The 21,431-nt window shown below is 35.0% G+C and overlaps 1 protein-coding gene across 9 annotated transcripts in view; it reads left to right on the top strand.

Annotated features, from left to right (window-relative positions):
* ELAVL4 (ELAV like RNA binding protein 4) overlaps window positions 1-21,431 on the top strand; it is a 124,701-nt gene that overhangs the window by 17,882 nt on the left and 85,388 nt on the right. Inside the window, exon 1 of one of the 9 annotated variants that reach the window (XM_039319964.1) lies at window positions 823-1,775. The exons of 2 other annotated variants lie outside the window; for them this stretch is intronic. Coding sequence is in view for 5 of the 7 variants with exons in the window: in XM_039319957.1 (XP_039175891.1) it covers window positions 6,330-6,446 (117 nt within the window). In the remaining 2 variants the exon portion in view is untranslated. Of the gene's footprint in view, window positions 1-822; window positions 1,776-5,779; window positions 6,003-6,314; window positions 6,447-8,289; window positions 8,532-8,936; window positions 9,247-12,269; window positions 12,288-21,431 lie in introns of those variants that run through there. 6 more of the 9 variants (XM_039319960.1, XM_039319957.1, XM_039319959.1 and 3 more) reach the window with 6 other exon arrangements.

The following is a 21,431-nucleotide window of genomic DNA, read 5'->3' as shown; positions in this document are numbered from 1 at the left end:
ACAGAAATCTGTTTCAGTCATGTTCCACTGTGTAGTATGCCATATGGTGGCACATCAGTGGGTTGTTATTGTTTGGCTATGATGTCCTTTCAATTCGTTTTCTTAAATATGTGATTTCAGTGTGCCTACTTCCACACTGTGTTAGATATATTACAGAGCAGTTCTGTTAACAAGCAGGAAAATGGAGACCTTTTTTCATAATTGCATTCCAGCAGCAGTGTTGTGTTTTTAATGTATACATTCAAAGTTTGTTATTGAAGATAAATACACAGTTGAAGAAAGGGATATTTATTTATTCCTGTGAATGAAAAGGCTGATGCAGGTTTATTTTAAATGGGACTAGTCATAGTAATAAGTATATAGTTTATAAAACAAATGGACCATTGGGATCTTACTTTTATTTCAGTAAATGCAGATCATTGTCAACTCAAATGAGATTCTGATTCAAGTGAAACTGTAGTAGTAGAGCTGTCTTTTTATCATCAAACTATCATTATTTGGGAATTTGGAAGTTTTTTGTTTAAAAAATTCATCAAATATTCCTGATTAACATTAAACAGTGTACAGGTAAGAGAAGACACATAGATAAGAACTAAATAAAGTTCATAGCAATAGAAACTAGTCAGCAAGTTTCTGGTCATGTAATCAAAATTCAGATTCTTGGCAATTGATTCATATTTATGAGAGTTGCAGTGTCCTGGGTCATGTGATCCCCTTTTGTGGTCTTCTGATAACCAAAGTCAATGGGGAAGGCAGATTCATTTTATAACCATGTTACTAAATTAACAAATGCAATGATTCACTTAACAACTGTGGCAAGAAAAGTCGTAAAATGGGGCAAACTCACTTAACAAAAGTTTCAGCTAGCAACATAAAGTTTGGGCTCAGTTGTTGTAACTCGAGGATTACCTGTGGAACCAGTGATAAGAAATATCATGGTTAAATTTGCATATTTCATCAAACGATTCAGGGAAATGAAATTAACACAGGTAATGAGGACTTCCAGGTGAATCACCCAGAGTCACTGAATAAAAAAACCAGAAATAGGTATCTCTTTGGGTCCATTTCTGCAGCCTTCAAATTTTATTGAACTATCTACTGCTCTTGTTTTCAAAGTAGACTTTTTTTTGTTCTTTGCCATTCAAATAATAAGGTCTTAAGCCTTCACTCGAATTAATTGGAGAAACTGATAATCTCTCATTTATAAATAAGATTTACAAATTTATAAATCTTATTGCCTTGAGATGGTATCATAAGAGTATGATCTTAAAATTAATTTGGAGGAGTGGCCTGTTAATATTAGCTGTGTGCACTGAATGGTAACTGTCCTACTTGAAATCATATCAGAAATTTTCTGAATCCAGATACTATACTGATTGAATACAGAATACATAAATGTTAGCCCTAAAGGTGCTTTTTCAGGAGACAGTTGGACTTTGTTGTTTTTCTTTGAAGACATTTCACTTCTCATCCAGGAAGCTTTGTCAGCTCAGAGCTGAAGAAGCTTCCTGGATGAGAAGTGAATCCTCTTCAAAGAAAAACAAGAAAGTCCAGTTGCCTCCTGAAAAAGCACCTGTGGGACAACCGTAACCCGGATGACTGAAAATCTCCATAGATACATAAATGTTAGGTACATGTGAGATATTTTGCAAATAATTATTAAAGTAATAGCAATTGAACAGCTCAGATGGTTGAGTTTGACACAGTGACATTGAACCAGTTCTCAATAAGGAACCATAATGTGTCAGAAGGAAAAGTAGCAGAGCAAAGGAAAGGTAAGAACAGAAGAAACCAAGCAGAAACTGAGCCCATCTAATAAGAGAAAGAGAAACACTGCTGTAATTTAGCAGATTTGAATTAATTGTAGTTCTAAGTTGATTTAGCTTTGTGGAAGAAAATCTGCCTTTGACAGCATGAAGTGTAAGAGACTTTGATACATAAACATGAAAGAGGTCTTACTGTCTTAGAATTTTTAAGACCATTGAAATGTATTCACATATGGCAAACAGTAATTGTATGACTTGCTTTATTTTGCTTTAACTTGTTCTGTGAACCCAATCATTGTGATTTGTAAACTATGATTTATGACTTAGCTTGTGGTGCAAACCCAATCAGTTGTAACATCAATCACATTTAAACAACCCAGTATATGATCAGATATTTAAGTGACTTTGATTGCTTATGATTAAAAACTGAAAAATAAAAACAAACTTAAAGGGATTTAATTACTTGAACTTCTAAGGTTCCTTTTGTAAGTTTGCCCTTGTTTTCAATAATCATACTTAGATGCAGGTAATATAGTTTCAAACTATTTTTAAAATCTCTCTAATTAATTTGCATTTGATTAATGTGCAGCATTTACATAATGATTTTGCATACTCTACTTCAGTGCTGTATTGCAGTAGATATCTACTGAATTGGAATAGAAACTATTACCATTGCAAAAAAGGAGAGCTGAAACTATATCAGTGTATCGTAACTGAGAATTACAAACCATATGCCTGCTTCTGATTAAAATTTGATACGTTATTTGGTTGATTTTTTTTAATGTGATACAAGCTGCCTAAGGAAAAATGAAACATAAGAGTGAATTGCAACTTGATGGCACTTAATCAAATAAATCAGTATCTCAGATTCCAGTTAGAGACCCAATTCTATTAACCCCACAATGATGCTTGGAAAACTTTCAGACCATATGTAGCTACCATCACCACTTTTTTTACCAATACTGAAAGCCTATGGAGTAGACCAGTGGTGGTGAACCTATGGCACGCATGCCAGAGGCGGCACTAGAGCCCTCTCTGTGGGCACGTGCGCCATCGCCCCAGCCCCGCCTCCCCCTGCGGTCCCCTCCTCTCCAGCAGCCTCCCTGGAGAGAGTCGCCCTGTCTGTGGCCTGCATGGAGCAGCACAGACAAGGACATAGCTGGGCAGCAGGAACAAGACTCCGCCCTCGCGCTCCATAGTATGCAGATGATGTTGCGGGGTGTGGGCGGAGGGCGTGGCTGCCATGGTGCTGCAGGGCTGCCTAGGTGATCTGCTATGGCGAGCCATTGAGGCAGTGCATGGCCCTTTGGGTGGGCGGAGTAGGGGGCAGGCAGGGGCAGAGCAAGTGGGGGCGAGGGCGGGTTTTGGACACTCGGTCTCTAAAAGGTTCGCCATCACTGGAGTAGACCATATCACTCAAATATAACCTGAGAAAACATAAATTTTCATATATGTAGTTTTTCTCCCCCTCCCTTTTTTTACAAACTAGAATATATTTCTCTTTATCCCCCACATTAAAAAAATATGGAAAATGAAACTGAAAGAAAACAAGCTGTATTACTGTCCTCAAAGAAGTTACCCACACCCCTAGATTCGGAAATTATTTGGTGGTATAAAAGGTCTTACTATAGATAGTGCATTGGTGTTAATATATAACTTTTCAATTGTACAGAATACATATCAAGACTCTGATATCTTTTAATTTTTTTCTTTGACATAAGGCAGTGATGGCGAACCTTTTAGAGACCGAGTGCCAAAAAACTGGCCCCGCCCCTGCTCCGCCCCCCATCCCCTGCCCGCAGGGCCACATTGCCTCCAGGGCCCGCCGCACATCACCCAGGCAGCCCAGCAGCGCTATGGCACACGGCCTCTGCCCGCGCCCTGCAGTATCAGCTGTGTCCAATGGGGTGTGAGGGCAGAGTTTTCTACGCTGCCTGGCTGCCATGTCCTTGGCTGCGCTGTTCCGCATGGGCCACGCTCAGGGGCAACTCTCCTTCAGGGGGACTGCTGGAGAGGAGGGGGTCGTGGGGGAGGTGGGGCTGGGGCAACGGCACGTCTGCCCACAGAGAGGGCTCCAAATGCCGCCTCTGGTACCCGTGCCATAGGTTCGTCACCACTGACATAAGGTGTGCATAAAATAGAAATATTGTACTAGATGAGAACAGGGCCCAAAGTACTTTATTTTTAATATTAGGAGCAAAAGAGTCAGTATGCAGAGAATGTACAATCTACAGAGGAAGCAAAATATTCCTAATTAAAAAACAAACTAACTAAAATTTCCATAAATAATGGACTGTCAAGAACATGTTTTTTGCAATCTGATTACTGCAAGGAAGTGTGACTGATTTGCTTGTTCATTGGTGGATTCATTTCAGCATAGCCTATTAATGGCATAATAGAATAGCAGAATTGGAAGAGACTGTGGAGGTCTTCCAGTCCAACTGTCTGCTCAAGCAAGAGACCCTCTACTATTCTAGACAAATGGCTGTTCCAGTCTCTTCTTAAAAACCTTCAGTGATGGAGTACCCACAACTTCTGAAGGCAAGCCATTCCACTGGTTACTTGTTCTCACTGTTAATAAATTTAATAAATTTAATTTACTAAAATTGAAGTTAGGAAATGTAATAGTTCCAAATAGTTCCAAATACATATTACCATGCCCACAAAGCTCAATAGCAAGCCAGCATAATTTCTACCTTTGCAGGCTGGAACAACATATTTGTAAAGTGCACGCATTGAATAGTGCATGCTTTTGCAACCAATTTAAGCAAAAAAAAAAAAGTAGAATAGCGTTACTGGAAGGCACCTGTGCCTTCAATTTTACTCATTACTGATTCTTCAAATGTCCATGGCTTGGAGCAGGCATGTCAAACTGCCGGCCCGCAGGCAGAATGCGTCACGTCGAAACCGCGCCCACCCCATTTCCAGCAATGGGGGAAAAAGTTGTGATACGTTGCGAGTTTGACATGCCTGGATTGAAGGAATTTGAAAGAGCACAGGTTGATTGGATGAAGAAAAACTCATATAGAAAAGAACAAACTGCCACTGTTTTGTTCTGAGTTGGGGGATAAACAAAGTGCCCCCCCCCCCAAATTTAGAACATTTAAAATGCCCTTTTCAAGTATCTTAAATTTTGCACACCACTTCCTTGAAGCCTTTCCCATTTCCTACTAAGGATACATTTTTTTTAAAATCCCCCCCCTTCCTTTATTGCTGCCACCCTATCAAACATTTCAAGCTCCTTGAGGCAGGGACCTTATATTTTGTGAAATGCCATGCTTAATAACAATTTAACAGTGAAGTAATACAGCATTTATTAGTAGTGATGCTAATATACAATTTCTCTAGTTTTTTGCACTATGTTTATACTCTAATATGGCCTTGCTATTCCACACAGAGGTATTCTTTTCTGCCAGCTGCTACAATCTGGAAAGATTTCTTGTTTGGGATCACAAAGTATATAGAAAAAATGACAACCAAATTTTATCTGAGTCTTAAATCAATGATGATTAATAATGATTAAATGGTTAAATTAACCATTTTGCCTTCAGCTTCAGTTTAGTCCATGACCATAAACGCTAAGTAAGAATTTTAAAGTAGCACTAAAAAATAATCGGGTATCCGTGTGGAATAACGTTTTGCATGCCTGCTCAGTAGTAAACCTTGTTGAATTCAATAGGGCTTACTTCAAGGTAAGCATGGATATGACTGTATTCTATTTTTTAAAAAAAATATGTACTTTTTAAGAAGGGCATGATTATATTTTAACAAAGTAAGAAGTAAAAGATTGCATGCCACTTCTTCATTTCTAACAACACTTACTTTTTTGTGCGTCTGAAGAATCACAGCTTTATCCTATTCAACAGCAGTCTCAAGATGTTCATTTTGAATCATTCCACACCGCCCACCTGGTGGTTAGAGAGTGAACTGTTACTTTAAAGAATAGTTTAAGTAACATGTTTGGGGCAGCAGGCTATTCTAGCAAAGAGAGCAGTACATGTTACAGGAGAGAGTCTATTCCGTATGCTAAGAGGAAAAATGCAGCTCACTGACTAGATGTTTTAATGTGGTAACTCCAGGGAGAAAACATTGTTTTGTGCAAGAAAATTGACATCCTCTGTGCAGATAGAGGACTGGACTTGCAAAGGATTCTTTTTCTGTTCCTCTAAAATCAAAATCTGTGGCAAGATGTTTGAAATCACCAGGACGCTTAGTGCTGCTTTGTTAAATAATGAGGTAATATTTTGTCACATCTTCTGGGCAGTATTTTGTTTTTCTTTTCTTTTTCCTTCTTCTCCATTTGCTTAGAAAGGATTTCATCCTCAAACTGAAATTTAAAAGAAAAGAACAAAAAAATAGATATCATCCTTCGCTTTATTTTTAAGGATAGTCCTTTCAATCATTTTGGATAGCAGGATTGTCTTTTATTTGTGGTTTTAATCAGCTGCTGTTGCCTAGGACATTATACCACGTAAGGCACAGAGTAGGTAGTTATTAACGCTGAATTGGCTTCAAGTATAGTCCATCTGGGCTGTGTATGAGAAAGCTTGCTGGCGGTTCCTGATGTTAAGATACCCGCAATCTTTAGGATGTATGCATGGTGGTGAGGGACACAGTATTATGAGATCACTTCTTTTAAGGGAAACTGTCATTAATGAGTCCAGAAACTGCTCATTTATGGTAAGAAAGAAAAGGGGGGGAGGAAGCAGTGCTGTTTCATTTTATTTTGAAAATGGATTAGCAGCATTTTGAATCCAGTTTGTGGGGAGGGTGCTAGCATGAAATAATAGCTTTTTTATTGATGCTTAAAAGATTTTAGAGAAAATTAGTATCTTTACAAATTCTGTCCTGTTGGTCATGCAGTAGGCAGCCCCCCATCCTGAAAGATGAATAGACCTATTGGAAATCTGATAATAGAATGGATTCCTCCCCCAACAATAGAATAATGCCTGTGTCTTTAATAAGAGGCCTCTATAGACACGTGTACATTTCTTCTTGTTTTCTTTGGGTTTATTTTTATCTTTCCATTTTCTTTGTCTAGTTTTGGATGATACTGCACAATACATGGAACATATGGGTTTTTTTTATATTGGCCAGTTAATTTTTGTTATACTTTCTACTATTGCTGACTTTTTCAGACAAAAAGCTGGATGTTCTTCATGTCTTAAATCATTATTCAGTGCCTAAAGAAGTCTGTTGATGTGGAGGAAAGGTTGAAAATTCTTAATTCCCCGTTTAATTTTGTTAACCTCTCAGTGAAGCTTTAATTTAAATTTAGCATTACAAATGAAACTTTCTCTATGAACATATAGTTTTACAATTGGGATACATGTCATTATGACCTTGAATTTATTCTTCATTTGTATATATTGAATTTTCAGTTTTGAAAATGTTCAGTTAACTATCTTTTATTTAAAAGAAACAATCAAAATTAAATCTATAAAAGAAGGTAATGCAAGCTAGCAGTTATTTAAGCTATTCACAAGTATTGCATTAACTTCTTCATTTTTCAGGAGGGGTACCTCAATTCTTTGAAAACTCATGTCTGCATTTTTAAAATTTTTATTATTACTATAATAATACTGGGATTTCAATGGAATATAAACTCATAATGTAGTCCATGTTTTAATCTATGGAAAATTTACTTTTTTGCATTAAATGCTACTTCAAAAAGAATTGTTGAACCCAGTTCATATGAGTGCATTCTAATTAATAACCTAAGAGATATATTCATAGGAGGACCATATAGATTAATCTGATGAAAGTAATTTTTAATACATCAAATTTTATATACATATATATATGTATATGTATATGTATATATATAAATTCTAATTGTAACTGGACTTTAAAATGACTAAAGATTATGTGTCAGATCATTCTTACTTTTAATCTTACATCAGAACAGTTATACCTCATTAAAATAACATTTTCATTTTCTATATAAGCATACTGCCTTTATGAAATACATAGCAACATTTATTATAATTCTCATTTATTAAATATATAAACTGTTATTTCTATATCTGATATAGTTAATGTAAGTCAGGAATTTAGTAAAAGAGTAAAATAATTACAATGGACAGTAGGTTTTTTCACATTTTGAGTCTGGAAACAAAATTAAATATGCATTTGTCTGGAATTACAATGTGGCTAAAACAGTCTAGATTTAAGAGGTATATTGAATTTGAAACATGATTGAGGTATAACATCTGCAGGTCAGTGTGTTCATACTCTAGGTGTGGTCTGAATTTCCCCTCTCTGCATGTGTGGGGAGGTGTGGGCAAAATCCATGCATTTGTAATGTTCTTCAACTGTCCCTTAATTACTAGACACAAGCTGCAGTTCAGAAATCTGGTCTCTGTTGTTGTAGAGGTCACCAAATCATTAACATTGTCAATCTGGCAATAGCTAATTTCAATAGCACCTGATGTTGCAACGCCTCCTTTAGTTTCCCTAGCCAATCGCATCTCGCTTTCAGCTGACAGATGGTCCCATAAATGGATGTAAAAAGAAGAAGCTGCTAGCCAATTTCATCAAGGCTCTATTCAGTTGCTATCTACATTCTAAATTCAGGGGGCTTGAGGCACAGTGCTTGGGTTTTGGTTTTCTTCCTTTTGCTGCATCATACATCTGCCCTATATATTTTGTGGATTTTTTTAAAAAAAAGATACAATAAAGCATTTAATTCACTGAAACCATATCAGATCTTTAGAGGAATTGAAGCCTTGCAAGACCCATTATTTGCCATTAAGAATGGTTATGGTAGGTATTAGTAGTTTTTAAAATTTGTCTTTCATAATTTGTGTATAGAACATATCCCTTTCCACAAGTCTGCGTTTTTATCAGTCTGTGTTATCACATTAGTTTAGTTTGTTCCCCTTGGTTTGCTTGTTAAATGTCTTTCTCCTGTCATTTCACAGCTTTTTTTTTTCTTTCTCACATATGTAAGTACTTGCCTAGCTTTTAATAAAAGGTAGTAATGGTGTGCTTTTACCTTTTAATGCTGGTTATAGTTTTTGCTTTAAATATACTCAAGATTGCATTGGGCAACAGAAATGCTGAAGGAGGGGGCTAGGGTGGTAAAATTTCCCACATTCACATGTGGGTAATATGCAAAATGGAATCCTTCAAAAAGAAATTATATAGAGAGGTAGTGCCTTGAAACAGATACTGTTTTGGTTTGGTGTATTGCGCAGTAGACACGGTATTTTTTTTAAAAAAGATAATGATTTATAGGAGCTTCAATAAATGCTGCATATTGTATTTCAAAGAGTTTCCTGTCGTGACCTCATAAAAAGAGGAGGCGGCTTGTATGTGTACCAGCGCCTAGTATATGCCGATGTGTTGTATCGTTGGGCAGGAGTTCTGTAAGAAGGAATGTCAGCTTTTACATAACATTCTTTTTGCTTTTGACACTGTGAGGGGCTGTAAGGGTCCATCTTTGTGATCACAGATGGAGTGGAATGGCTTAAAAATGGTAAGTGAATGCTAGGAACACATTGCTTTGAGGCTTTGTGCTGCTTGTGAATTGTGCTTGCTTAGGATAGCAGATTATGAACTATAAATAAAATTATAGGCTATTTTGGTTTTTAATGAGGGCACCTGACATGTAATGTGTATGTGCAACTATTGTATAAATACAGATGAGTGTCATGGCATTGAGTGCTTCATTTCGTAAGCAGGCATTGGGTTGATCGCTGCTGACAGCCACGGTGTCTTTGTACTATATGCTCAGCATATGATGCCCTTTAATCTTCATTTGTGCTACGCAAGTGATAAGTTGAACAGGAATCTAATGACTACATGGACTGTTTCCTTGGAATCTTACGGCTGCTGTAAAACAAGAGTGCTTTCTTTTCTGTGGAAGGAAGTTAAATCCGTTAATAATGATAGTAGTATTTCTATTTTTAGCATATTCTTTTGCTAAAAAAGAATCCAACACTGTCTGATTTTTTTCCCCCTGCTCCCACACCCTTTCTTGCTGTTACTGCTGTTCTTACAGATTGTGCAAAATGTCTAGATCAAATGTAGACTTTTAAGTCTTGGCAGAATGAAGCAAATCATGAGGATGGAGGAAAGAGTAGAAGAAAGAAGCATTAACATTCACCTCATCCCTTCTACTTTTGTTCAAATTAAATATCTACAGGCACCCCTGCCCCCCCTCAAATATTTATTATAAACTCAGAAACAAAGCTATGGTCTTTTGCCTATTCTTGTAGGATTTTCTTTGTCTAGCTGCTTGTTTTGATGGGTGTAAAACAAATAAGATTAGACTGAGCAGCCGAACTGAAAGCGATAGCTGGAGGAAAAGCCAGTGAAAGGTTGCCCGGGAAACGAGGATAGGGGAAGCTGAGTGGGGGAGCAGGTGGCAGTCATGTGGGAATACTGCAAACACTGAAAAAAAACAAATTCTGGGTCTACCTCAATTATCTTTGCTGTTCTTTGTGGCAGCCACAACTTTAATTTTTCTATATGAATAAACACTCAGTTTTTCTCTTTTAAAATTGATATATACAGTATATAAGTCTAATCAACTCATACATATGGATCCACACAAACACATATCATAACATACTATCTGTTCTTTTTCAACATTCTTTTTCTGAGGGTGGGGCCTGTTTATTATTGATATAAGTTCTGTATGCATGAATATATACACTGACAATAGGAAACGGTACATCGTAAATAGAGGTGCTGAATGAAACTGCAAATTCATTCTCAAATTATTCATTAAATGTCAGTTCAGAATAGTACAGAAACTTATTCATGAGTATAGAAAATGTATGAAAGTACTTGTGATTTATATGTGATATGAAATGCCATGGGTTTGTAGCTGAATTATCGCATAAGGAAAAATATAGTTTTCCTTACTTATGTATTGTATTTATGTACAGCATGGTTTAGTATTAAATTGTTTCTATTTTATTTAATTTTTATAATATCACTAAATTATGTCGCACTGGTTAGACTTGGCAAATTTAACCTTTTACTTGGTATATCCTAAACTTGCAAGATGGATTTAAGTAGAAATGCTAAAATTTGTAAAATATGCAAAATTCACATTATTTTAAAACTGTTCTGAAGAATAATGCTTCTTCAGTTTTCATCGAAGAAGAGATTTGGCCTTCTGTGTAAAAAAGGCAAGTTATGGAGAATCTGTATATGTAATCTGATAATTTTTTATAGAAATGCCTATAAATATTTTAATTTTTCATACTGCATTTAAATTATCCAGCACCTACCTCACCACATTCATCTCTGAATAGTTGCAGCAAGCAGTTCTATTGTTTTATTATTCTCCGTATTGCTTCTCTCGCTATTTTTCCCTTTTAAATCTAATGGAAAAAGTTTCCAGAGTTTGTTTTTCCTCTTTTACCCTCCTAATCCCAAGCTGTCATATATTCAGCTGTCCCGAAATTAATATAACACACAGGTTCTGGATAGTATGCAGAAAGAGATTCTTCAATATATAAAACCCTATGAAGTCTCTTGATGTAAGAAAATTTGTATAAAATCAATGCATTATTTACAATTATAGCACTATGATATTTATTGAAAAATGGAAAAGGGTGAAATGTAATAGTAACGGATAGTGTGGATTTATAAACAGGAAATTCTTCCTACTATTCTATATTTAACTAATGAAGTTGGAACATATACGTAGAGAGATACTCTTATTGCTGGGCAAACATCCTTTCTTCAGTTTATTTCTCCTTCCCCCTGCCCCCCATTTTTTGTATGTATGTTATTGTTATTGAGCTCTATTAAATTAAAGAAGAATCAAAAATTATTTCTAAAAAGATATTCAAAAATAAATAGCTTCAAAGGAATGGCATGGTTATATTCAGTTCCTCATGTGCAATAGTTCTAAAATCAAATTTGAGCTTTGCTGGATACTCTTTGGGTGCCTTATTATATAGATCCTGAGTAATTTTCATTTCTTTTTCCATACTGTGGTCTCCATGAATTATGCTTTTCAAACTTAGAAATACTTAGTGTGGTATCATTGTTGTGAGGAGTTGCTTCATATGTTGTACTGCGTCTTCTTTTTGCTTGACTTGTAGAGAGGTTATGGTTCTAGATTATCAGGACAACTCATAAAGTAACTAGTGGCTAATTCTGGCATTTCATACTGATCTTGAACAACATAATGATTGAGCTACACTGAATATACTTGGAATTATTAAATATACATGTTTAGCATGGAGTCTCTCACTTTCCTTACTATGTAGCATTTACTATGTTATTATACGCCTTTGACTTTGGGGCATCTTACAGAATACTCTCTGATACACTGGCAAATACTGCAATGCAGTATTTTTTTCAATGTCATTGGGGTTTAGGGGGAGAAAAATGCTGTTAGAAATAATATGCTGGGCTGAATCGTTAATGGGATCAATTTCTGTAAAATTGGCCAGTATGTTTTGAAAAGGAAATTATCCATCTTCTGCTTCTCCTTCGGCTCTCGTCTCAGAGATATTAGAAGACTGAGTGGGGTGTGCATATCTCTGTGTGTATGTATGTGAACCTGTGCACATTTGTATTTCTGTCATTTAGTTGAATAAATCTCAGTACATTGGATTGTCTTTTAAAACAAAGCTGCATAAAATATAATTCTCTAATTTTTTAAAAATATATTAATATATTTTACCACTTTTTGGAAGGTAGCAGTCCAAAATTATCATAAGAAAAAAGTTTTTTTTAAAAAAAAATACATTCATTTATTGTGCACTGGTCATGCCAGTGATACTCAGAGGTATCACATGTTTATATTTATCTTATTTAATCTGAAAAACACTTTTGGGAGCTAAAGATTTTTATAGGTCACTAGCTGTAAAGAAATCAGGGACAATACGTTTATATATTATGGCATAAACTGATTAACTTAGCTATTAGGGAAAAATAAAAGATAAAAATGAAGAACTAAAATTGATTAGTCCATGAAAAAGAGAACAATGAATTTTGACTTGCGTTAGAAATGTGTGTGAAGCTTTTGCTTTTCTTATATTAAAAGAGTATTTTTTACTCCTTCCCTTTCAATGATACCTTGAGGACACAAAAAGCAATGATTTGTAAAACATTTGGCAATATAATGTAAACGCATTGGCTTTTTTATGAAAAAGAAAGCCATGTTATATATCAGAAGGATATATTTCATATTAGTTTGAACTAATGGTTCTGCAACCATATATTCATTAAAAGTAAGGCAATTCATTTTATTCAATAACTAGGGTAGATTGCTTTAACTAGTGCACAGTTTATGCCTATGGGATCCTGTAAGAAATAAAGAGGAAACTGAGGGTAATACCTGTCCATTAATTGAACTTTTTAATATAAGGTAGTAATCTCAGAGCTGGCAAATTTTGAAAAGGAGAAAGCCTAAATTAATTTGGATAAAAAGGCAGTGAGAACGTTAATGAAATAAGATCAACTAAAGGTTCTGTGTTTTTTATTTGTGTTTGTTTTAGAAACACTGTGCAAAGCTGGCTTTGCCTGTATTTGGGATCAGGAAATATGTATAATCCTGAAGTGCTCCTTTGTTGGTAAGGTGAATGCAATGGCTAGTCCCCTATTATGATGTACAAATGAGATGTCTATGGCCAGGCTTCTTAAGAGGTATTTTAATTTAAAATCATCTTATATAACTAAAAGAATTCAATCGGCATATACATATCTATGTAATTAGGAGCATTAAATTTGGTATTACTACAGTACAGTGTTTCAGGTGATATTTCAGTTTTGATAATAAAAAGGAAGTTCTTTGTTCTTTGACGGTAATGCAAATAAATATGGAAATTGTGTAATCATTTGTAAGGCTTCAAGGAAAATCCATGCAAAGCCTTTTTTGTGTGCGCTTAAGTATGAATTTTAATGCAGGACTGTGATACCAGTCGAACATTTCCTGTTGACAGAGAGCTTAAATTACAGTGCCTTAGGTATAATTGTTTATGATTAACATAGCATTTAGACACTGCTCTCTTTTATTGCTCCTTTTTGATCAGATATTGTCCAAAATATTCCAGTACTGAGAAATTAGAAAATCTATGAATGAAATAGTTACTTCATTTCTACTTAGCAATCAGAATACTTCACTATGCTTAGAGATTTTGACATTTGTCGGGTCTATATAATTTTTTTTTCTGAAAAGTTTCAGAGCATGTTTATCTTAAAAGTTGTGTCTGAAAATTATCAAACCAGTTTCACTGAAATACCCTTCACTATCAGGCTTAGTACTTACTAAACGCAGCTGTAACAGTCTTCTCTTCAGGGATAAAATCTTTCTTAACCTTCTGTAGAATGTTTTATTTTTGTCTATTTTTAGAGACTAGGAATAAAAATTATAATTTCTCCAAACCTTACCCAATCCCCAATTTATTCTAGGTCTAATTGCATGTGGCTAAAACACAAACTTATTTGATTATACGAAAAATCAGCTTTTAAAGTATCACTTTTTCAACAATTTCAGGTCATATACAGTATAAAATAAATGGTTCCAGAAACATTTTTCCCCCAAAACAAATGATGGCACTTCTAGTGTTTGTGGAAAGCACGAATGTTCTTTTATAAATGCTAAAGTATTGTGATAATTAAGAATGGTATATAACACAAGCATAGCATTGTTTAAGTCTTATTGACTTTGATATTTGAATAATATTTTAGTCAAAACTGAATGTGAAAACAAATATGTTTCAGTACTGTATTCACCTGTAAACCTATAATATTAATTTTGATTCCTTCTAGAGTTAGAGAAAAATACCCAGAAATCTTTTTCAAAATCTGTTTCAATATTCAGGTTATTTTAAAATGATCAAATACCAAATGTTGTGCTAAGGTGAAAAATAAAAAGTAAAATGGTAAGAAAGAAGATGAAACCATATAAAATGAAATTACTGAATTACTTTCACCAGTAATTGTGATGTAAAAGAATCAAATGCACGTACAAAGAATTACATGACTGTCAATATTGCTTTAAGTTAACTGTCGATCTACATATTTAAAGACGCTTCATATAACTATACTTTCCATTCCCATTACATTGAAAATTGGAATTATGAAATATGGGGGGCATGTGCAGATTGGAATATATACTTTACCCATAAGCATCATATAACACCAAAAGAATTAAAAGCAATTGTTAAAAATTCACTTCTAATTTATCTACAGTTTTTTGAGATCATTCTGCTTACATATATTATTTGTACTTGTTTCCATGCGTTGTGTGAACAGTTGTTTTCAAATGCTCTGTCTTAAAATAAAGCCAACTTTAAGGTTACACATATTTTTGTGTTACACTGGTCTCCTGATTGGCCTACACTTCTGCATAAATGTGTACTCACAGTTTTATTTCTGATGATTGCCTGCACAAATATAGAGGCTTTTTACTAATACATGTCAGGCATATGCTAAGCAGTACTTGTTTAGAAATATGTTGCATATGAGACTTATTATTAAATGAAAATGCCTTTTTTTCTTTCCTCTCAGTGTAGCTATTCTGTGTAATTCACTATTGGACACAATTGATGTACTGATATACATGTACTAATTGAAAGAGCTTTGACCATCAAGGAAAATAATACAGTTCTAACAGATACATGATTTTAAAATAGTTTTTTAAAAAGCCAGTATATTATCTCCTTATACTGAAAAAAAAAGTATAATTAATGACTGGACATCAAGTTTGAACATTCAAAAAAGCATGGTATATATCAACCCGAAAAACAAACATATTTTAATATCCCTCTGTTCTAATTCTAGATATGATTTGTGCGTTTAATATTTAATGAAATGGAAAGCAACTTAAGTTTTCACTATCTTTGTTCTTATTCAAATTTAGTTAGATGTGGATGGATGAATTGTGGATTAGCAGTGTAATCAATAGATTAATAAAAAATGATGGCCTTTTTTAACCATAGTTTTACAATTTCAGTTTGATTTCTGACATTGTCATTTGTATGCAACAAAAATCAGGTGAAGGAATATGCATTCTTTCACATGGAAAAATAAAACAGAATTTCCTGAAAATACAGATAGTCCTCGTCTTACGACCACAGCTGAGCCCAAAATTTCTGTTGCTAAGCGAGACAGTTATTAAGTGAATTTTGCCCCATTTTACGACCTTTCTTACAACTGTTGTTAAGTGAATCATTGCAGTTGTTAAGTAAATCCAGATTCCCCATTGACTTTGCTTGTCAGAAGTCACATGACCCCAGGACATTGCAACTGTCATAAATATGAGTCAGTTGCCAAGTGTCTGAGTTTTGATCATGTGACCATGGGGATGGTGCAATAGTAGTAAATGTGGAAAATGATCATAAATCATTTTTTTCAGTGCTGTTGTAACTTAGAATTAAACAAACTTGCAAGTTGATAACTACCTGTAATCAGTGGTGGGATTCAAATATGCGAACAACCGGTTCTCTGTGTGGATGCAGCTTCCAGAAGTCCATTCTGGGCCTGGGAAACAAAAAATTAGCTACCAGTTCTTCCGAACTGTGTGAACTGGCTGAATCCTACCACTGCCTGTAATAGTATACAATGTGTAAGGCGAGTTCTAGACCAATTCACTCCACATGTACATGCAGGAAGCATCCACAATGGGTGGGAGGTGACCTCTTTCCAACCTATATTCTGAAATAATAAAAATGACTCTTAAAGTCACATTCTGCATGCATAGAGTAGGCTTGAGCTACTTCTTAGCTGATGAAAGTGGCAAATAGTGGCATTGTAATTTCCCTGCATTTTTCTTGCTTACAGTCCTTATCTTTCTTACTTAAATAAAATGTATAAACCAGATAAATGGACAATAAATGAATTATTTTGTTTTGATTGTCTCTAGCCAAAATTTAGTTTTCATGTTTTATATTTTTAATCTATTTTATGGTGTGCAGCATCATAACCTTTTATAACGTTGACATTAATTCAGCAATTATCTACACAGATGTTATTCTCTATTTTTTTAACTGAAATCCTGATAGGACAGAATTTCAAATATGGAAGAAACTATATATAGTTATCTTTGCAATATATTCCAGTTCTATAAAATGTCCATGCAATTTATCTGAAATTAATCTTTTAAACTGTTATAGCAGTTCAGTTCCCTCAGAATTAAGTATTTGCTTTGATTATGTGAACTTTTAATGTTTCAGTATTAAAATTAGTATTGTTATGTTTATATGTAATTTCATGTACATATTTAGGAGTTCTTAAAATGAAAATATGCAGTTTTCTATTTTGTTATACTCAGTTTTCTTTTGTTGAAAAATATATTGGAAGACTTTATTTCTAATATAAATATTTGCCTCAATATCAGTAATCACTTATAATATTTATTTGATTTTTTGTGTATTGTATTGTTACAAACATGTATTTTACAGCAGTGAAATATTCATATGTGAACTATAAGTTCATGTAGATAACAACCTGCCTATATAAGAAAATGCAATCTATTGCATTTTATCCCTAGAAAGGGACAAAGTTAGTAGCAATTACAAAGCTTCATTGTTCCTCTAAATTAGGCATGTCAAACTGCCTGTCCACGAGCCGAATGCATCATGCCAAAACCGCCCACCCCATAGCCAGCAATGGGGGGAAAGTCCCAATACATCGTGCGATGTCACGTGACTTCATGAGTTTGACATGCCTGCTCTAAATCCTTTCTGTTCTTTGACCTTGAATTTAGAAGTTTGCTAAACTAAATTATCTTTAAACCATACCTATTCCATAGATTACTGTTGCTTTACCTATAGAATCAAGAAGGGTTTGACGCTGATGCACTAATTTTATTTCTTCCTGAGAAGTTCACATCTATCCATGCTAATAGGACTTTCTGATTGCTAGCCTAGATAATAGCAGTGTGCTTTTACAGTGAAATAATCTACCTGCTGGCTAGGTGGCAAGTTTTAGTGAAAATTGGGGTTGAATTCAGCAAATTAGAAGGTTTTTGTTTTATTGTGTTTTGGTTTTATCCCAAAGCACTCATTGATGCAGGGTTTCAAAGAAGCAAGGATATTAAAATCAAGTTTTTAGACTGGACCAGGTTGTCAGATTCAAACAAAAAGTTGTAGGAAAACTGGAACTATAGAAGAAAAATTGAGAGAAAAAGTATAATGGATGTACAAGCATTACTTTTATGGAATCTTTACATCTGCTTGCATTTGTTGTTAGCTTTGCTATGCAAATTGAATTTATTGGAGTTAACCTATTTTCTCAAGTCCTTACTTTTGTTGCTTTTTTGTTTATTAATTTGTTTATTTATGCACCAGTTTGATCTAGTGGTTAAGGAACTGGGTTAGAAAGCGGTAGACTGAGCTGAAGTTCTGCCAAATCCTGCCTTAGCCAGGAAAGCCAAATGGATTGGCTTGGGGCCAGTCATTCTCTCTCAGTCCAACCCACCTCATAAGGTCATTGTTTGGGAAAAATAGGAGAAGAAAGGTGTGTTGGATATGTTTGCCACCTTGAGCTATTTGTGAAAATAATAAAGGTGGGATTGAAGTAGTGTATAAGTCTTAGTGCTATTGCTATTCTTCCTCAAGGAAAAACAGTCCAGTTGCCTTTTGAAAAAACATCTTTGAGACAACTATGACCTGGATGACTGAGAATTTCCAGAGATATATACGGTATATAATTGTAATTAAGCCAAGAATTGTATGTCGTAAATACAGCCCCCCATTTGAGTTTAGTTATTCATGGATATACGGTATGTCTCTGTGTGTGCGTGTGTGTGTTCACACACCAATATGGATGGTAACACTTTTTAAAAGTACCCATTTATCCCATATACACTCACAGATAAGCAATCGCAAATAAACTGACCCTCAAATTTTAACCAAAATACCATGAAAAAGGCATCCATAGATAAGTTCACTGAAAAATAAAACAACGAAAACGATGAGGGTTAGTTCAGCGACGGATGGCACCTTTTTCATAGCATTTTGGTTAAAAAGTTGAGCGTCAGCTTATCCACAAATGAGTTTATACTTGAGCATGCATAGAAACTTCATATAGTCGGGTTCAGTTGTTGAAAATAAGTTATCCTCCTAGTGTTTCTATAGACAAGAAAAATACCAGTAAGGGAAATTTTTGATCTCAGAAAAGCATTTGATACATGCATCTTCTTATGCTTTCTTAATTTTAAAATTTTGTTTAAAATATTTTATTTAGTTAATTATATACAATCTTTTATATATTTGTACAATTAATATATATTTGTAAAATTAAATAGATTGTATGAATGTCATTTGTAATTGCATTTATCCCAAAAAATGAAAACAAAAAATCAACCATTTTTTCAGATTTTAGATTCTTTTAAAAAGTTAAAAGGGTTTTTTATTAGTAAGAGCCAGCAAATATCTGAGCAGTCACTATTTTAAATATTTCAAAGTCTTCAGTTTCATTGAATATTAAATATTGTAATTAAATATTCTAGTGGTCACTATTAGGGATGTTTTTTTTACCCTTGTATTTTATTAAAATAATCAGCACCTAATTGTTTATATCAGGGCTTTTCAACCTATTCATCCATTGTACCACTTTTAGGCTATGGCAATATCTGAGTACCACCAGCCGCCTAGCAAAGTGTTAAAAACTTGATGACCAAAAAACAAAAGAAAAAAGTGATAAAGTACAGGTAGTCCTCGACTTACAACAGTTCACTTAGTGACTGTTTGAAGTTACAATGGCACTGAAAAAATTGCCCACCAAGGCACAGCCAAGCAAGACACCTTGCCTGCCCACCAAGGCACTCTTCCTCCTGTCCGAGGTTTTCATTGTTGTGAGAATTTCTGTTGAGGATTGGCAGCAGGGGTGGGGTGGGGGGTGTTTGGTTTTTATTCCCCCCGTCTGCTGGGTGGTTGCAGCAGGTTTTGGTCACTTCACATGACCCTGGGACACTGTGACCGTTATAAATATGAACAGTTGCCAAGCATCTGTATGTAAATGTAAATCACAAGACCCTGGAGATGCTACAACATTCCAGCTGATTGGTGCTTTTTCAGGGCTCAGCAGAAGCACCAGGATCAGCGCCGAGCTCCAGCTGGAGCCTGGCACTGATCCTGGCACTTCCACTGAGTCCTGACAGCCTTGAAAAAGCTCCAATCAGCTGGAAAGCAGCACTGATCCTGGCGCTTCCGCTGAGCCCTGACAGCCCTGCAGCTCCAGCCATCTCTCACTCAGGCTTGTGCGGTGCTGCCACTGGTTCAGCTCATTCCCCTCCCTTGCTACCACTTTTCTAGGATGGTCACATACCACCTGCCAGGTGCCAATGTATCACAGGTGGTACCCGTACCACTGGTTGAAAAGCTCTGGTTTATACAGTAACAATAATTTCCTGTTCTAGGTAAATTATTTTACTCTTATGTAGAGTTAGGGTTTTCTTAATCAACAAATGTTTTCTATCCATTGTTGTATTCTTTGCATTCTTTCTTGTCCAGTTCATTTGTCTATTATATTTAACTTCAGATTTTCCTTTGCTTGTTCTGATATTGCAAAACTTTTATTTTGACTCTTGTTGAGTGTTGTACACTTCAGTTAACTCAAGAATGGAACCCTATTCCCACATCAATGTGAGACCAGGTGGGATTTGTTATGATGTTCATTAGATGTTGGGTGTTGTGTTATGAGTGACACAATGAGCATCAGTTTACTAGTCTAGTATGTCCATCATTATTTCTTTGAGTTCTTATATGGTTGTTTTTGTGTCATCAGAGATAGTGTTTTGAAATTACAACCCTTCTTTTAATAAATTTATATTTTTCCAATCTTCTCCAGTGATTCTTGGTCTTTGCTATTTAATGTCCAAATTATTAGTATTTCTAGGAGTATTACTCCTAAAATTAGGAGTATTAGATATTACTTTATCAGATATTGAATAGTTTGTTCCTCTTGCAACCCAGTATATTCTTAACAATTTTCTTGAAAGGCATATTTTTTTCCTTCTTATTTTCTGATGTTCAGTATTCATTCGCAGTATGTTACATTCAGAAAACCATAGCTTGGATATTGTGTACCTTTATTCTCCTTGTGATGTTTCTGTAGTTCAGAATTTTCTCTCTGTGGATCATATTCTTTTCCCGAAGTAGGATATATCTCTTTATTTCCTGGTTACAAAAAATAAACTAGTGTTTAATGAAGCAATAAAATGTTATCACTTTCCTGAAATATCTGAGGGTCTAATTCAGACATGTCAAACTCACGATGTCACATGACGTCGCGCAACATATCAGAACAGTTTTGCCATTGCCAGCAATGGGGAGGGCACGGCTTCCACGTGACGCATCCAGCCCGCAGGTCGGCAGTTTGACACCCCTGGTCTAGTTGATAGGTAGTCTTTCAACTTAGGAAAAGGATTCGGATATTGAAAGAGCAATGATTTGTGAAGAAGAAATTGGAAGAGCCTAACCTTAGTACCGAAGAGGGGTATGGTTGGGCAGGAGGGCCTTAGATTTCAATAATCCTATTGCCCCAAATTTGTGTAACCCTTTTCAAAACAAAATAGTAGGAAATAAACAGAGAGCTTAATAATTGTTTCATCTTCATTTCTGGTTTTTTTATATATTATAGATATATCTATTGGGGGCTTTTTGGAACACTCAGTGCCAAACTTAGTTGCTTTTGTGTTTGTTTATTATAATATGCTTCTCATCTAATTCATAATATTCTAATTCA

The sequence above is a fragment of the Crotalus tigris genome, unplaced genomic scaffold, assembly GCF_016545835.1.
Source record: "Crotalus tigris isolate CLP2741 ecotype Arizona unplaced genomic scaffold, ASM1654583v1 scf7180000023617.9722795, whole genome shotgun sequence".
Lineage (NCBI taxonomy): Eukaryota > Metazoa > Chordata > Lepidosauria > Squamata > Viperidae > Crotalus > Crotalus tigris.
Note: the sequence above shows the minus strand (reverse complement) of the source record. Positions and strands in the feature narration are given on the sequence as shown.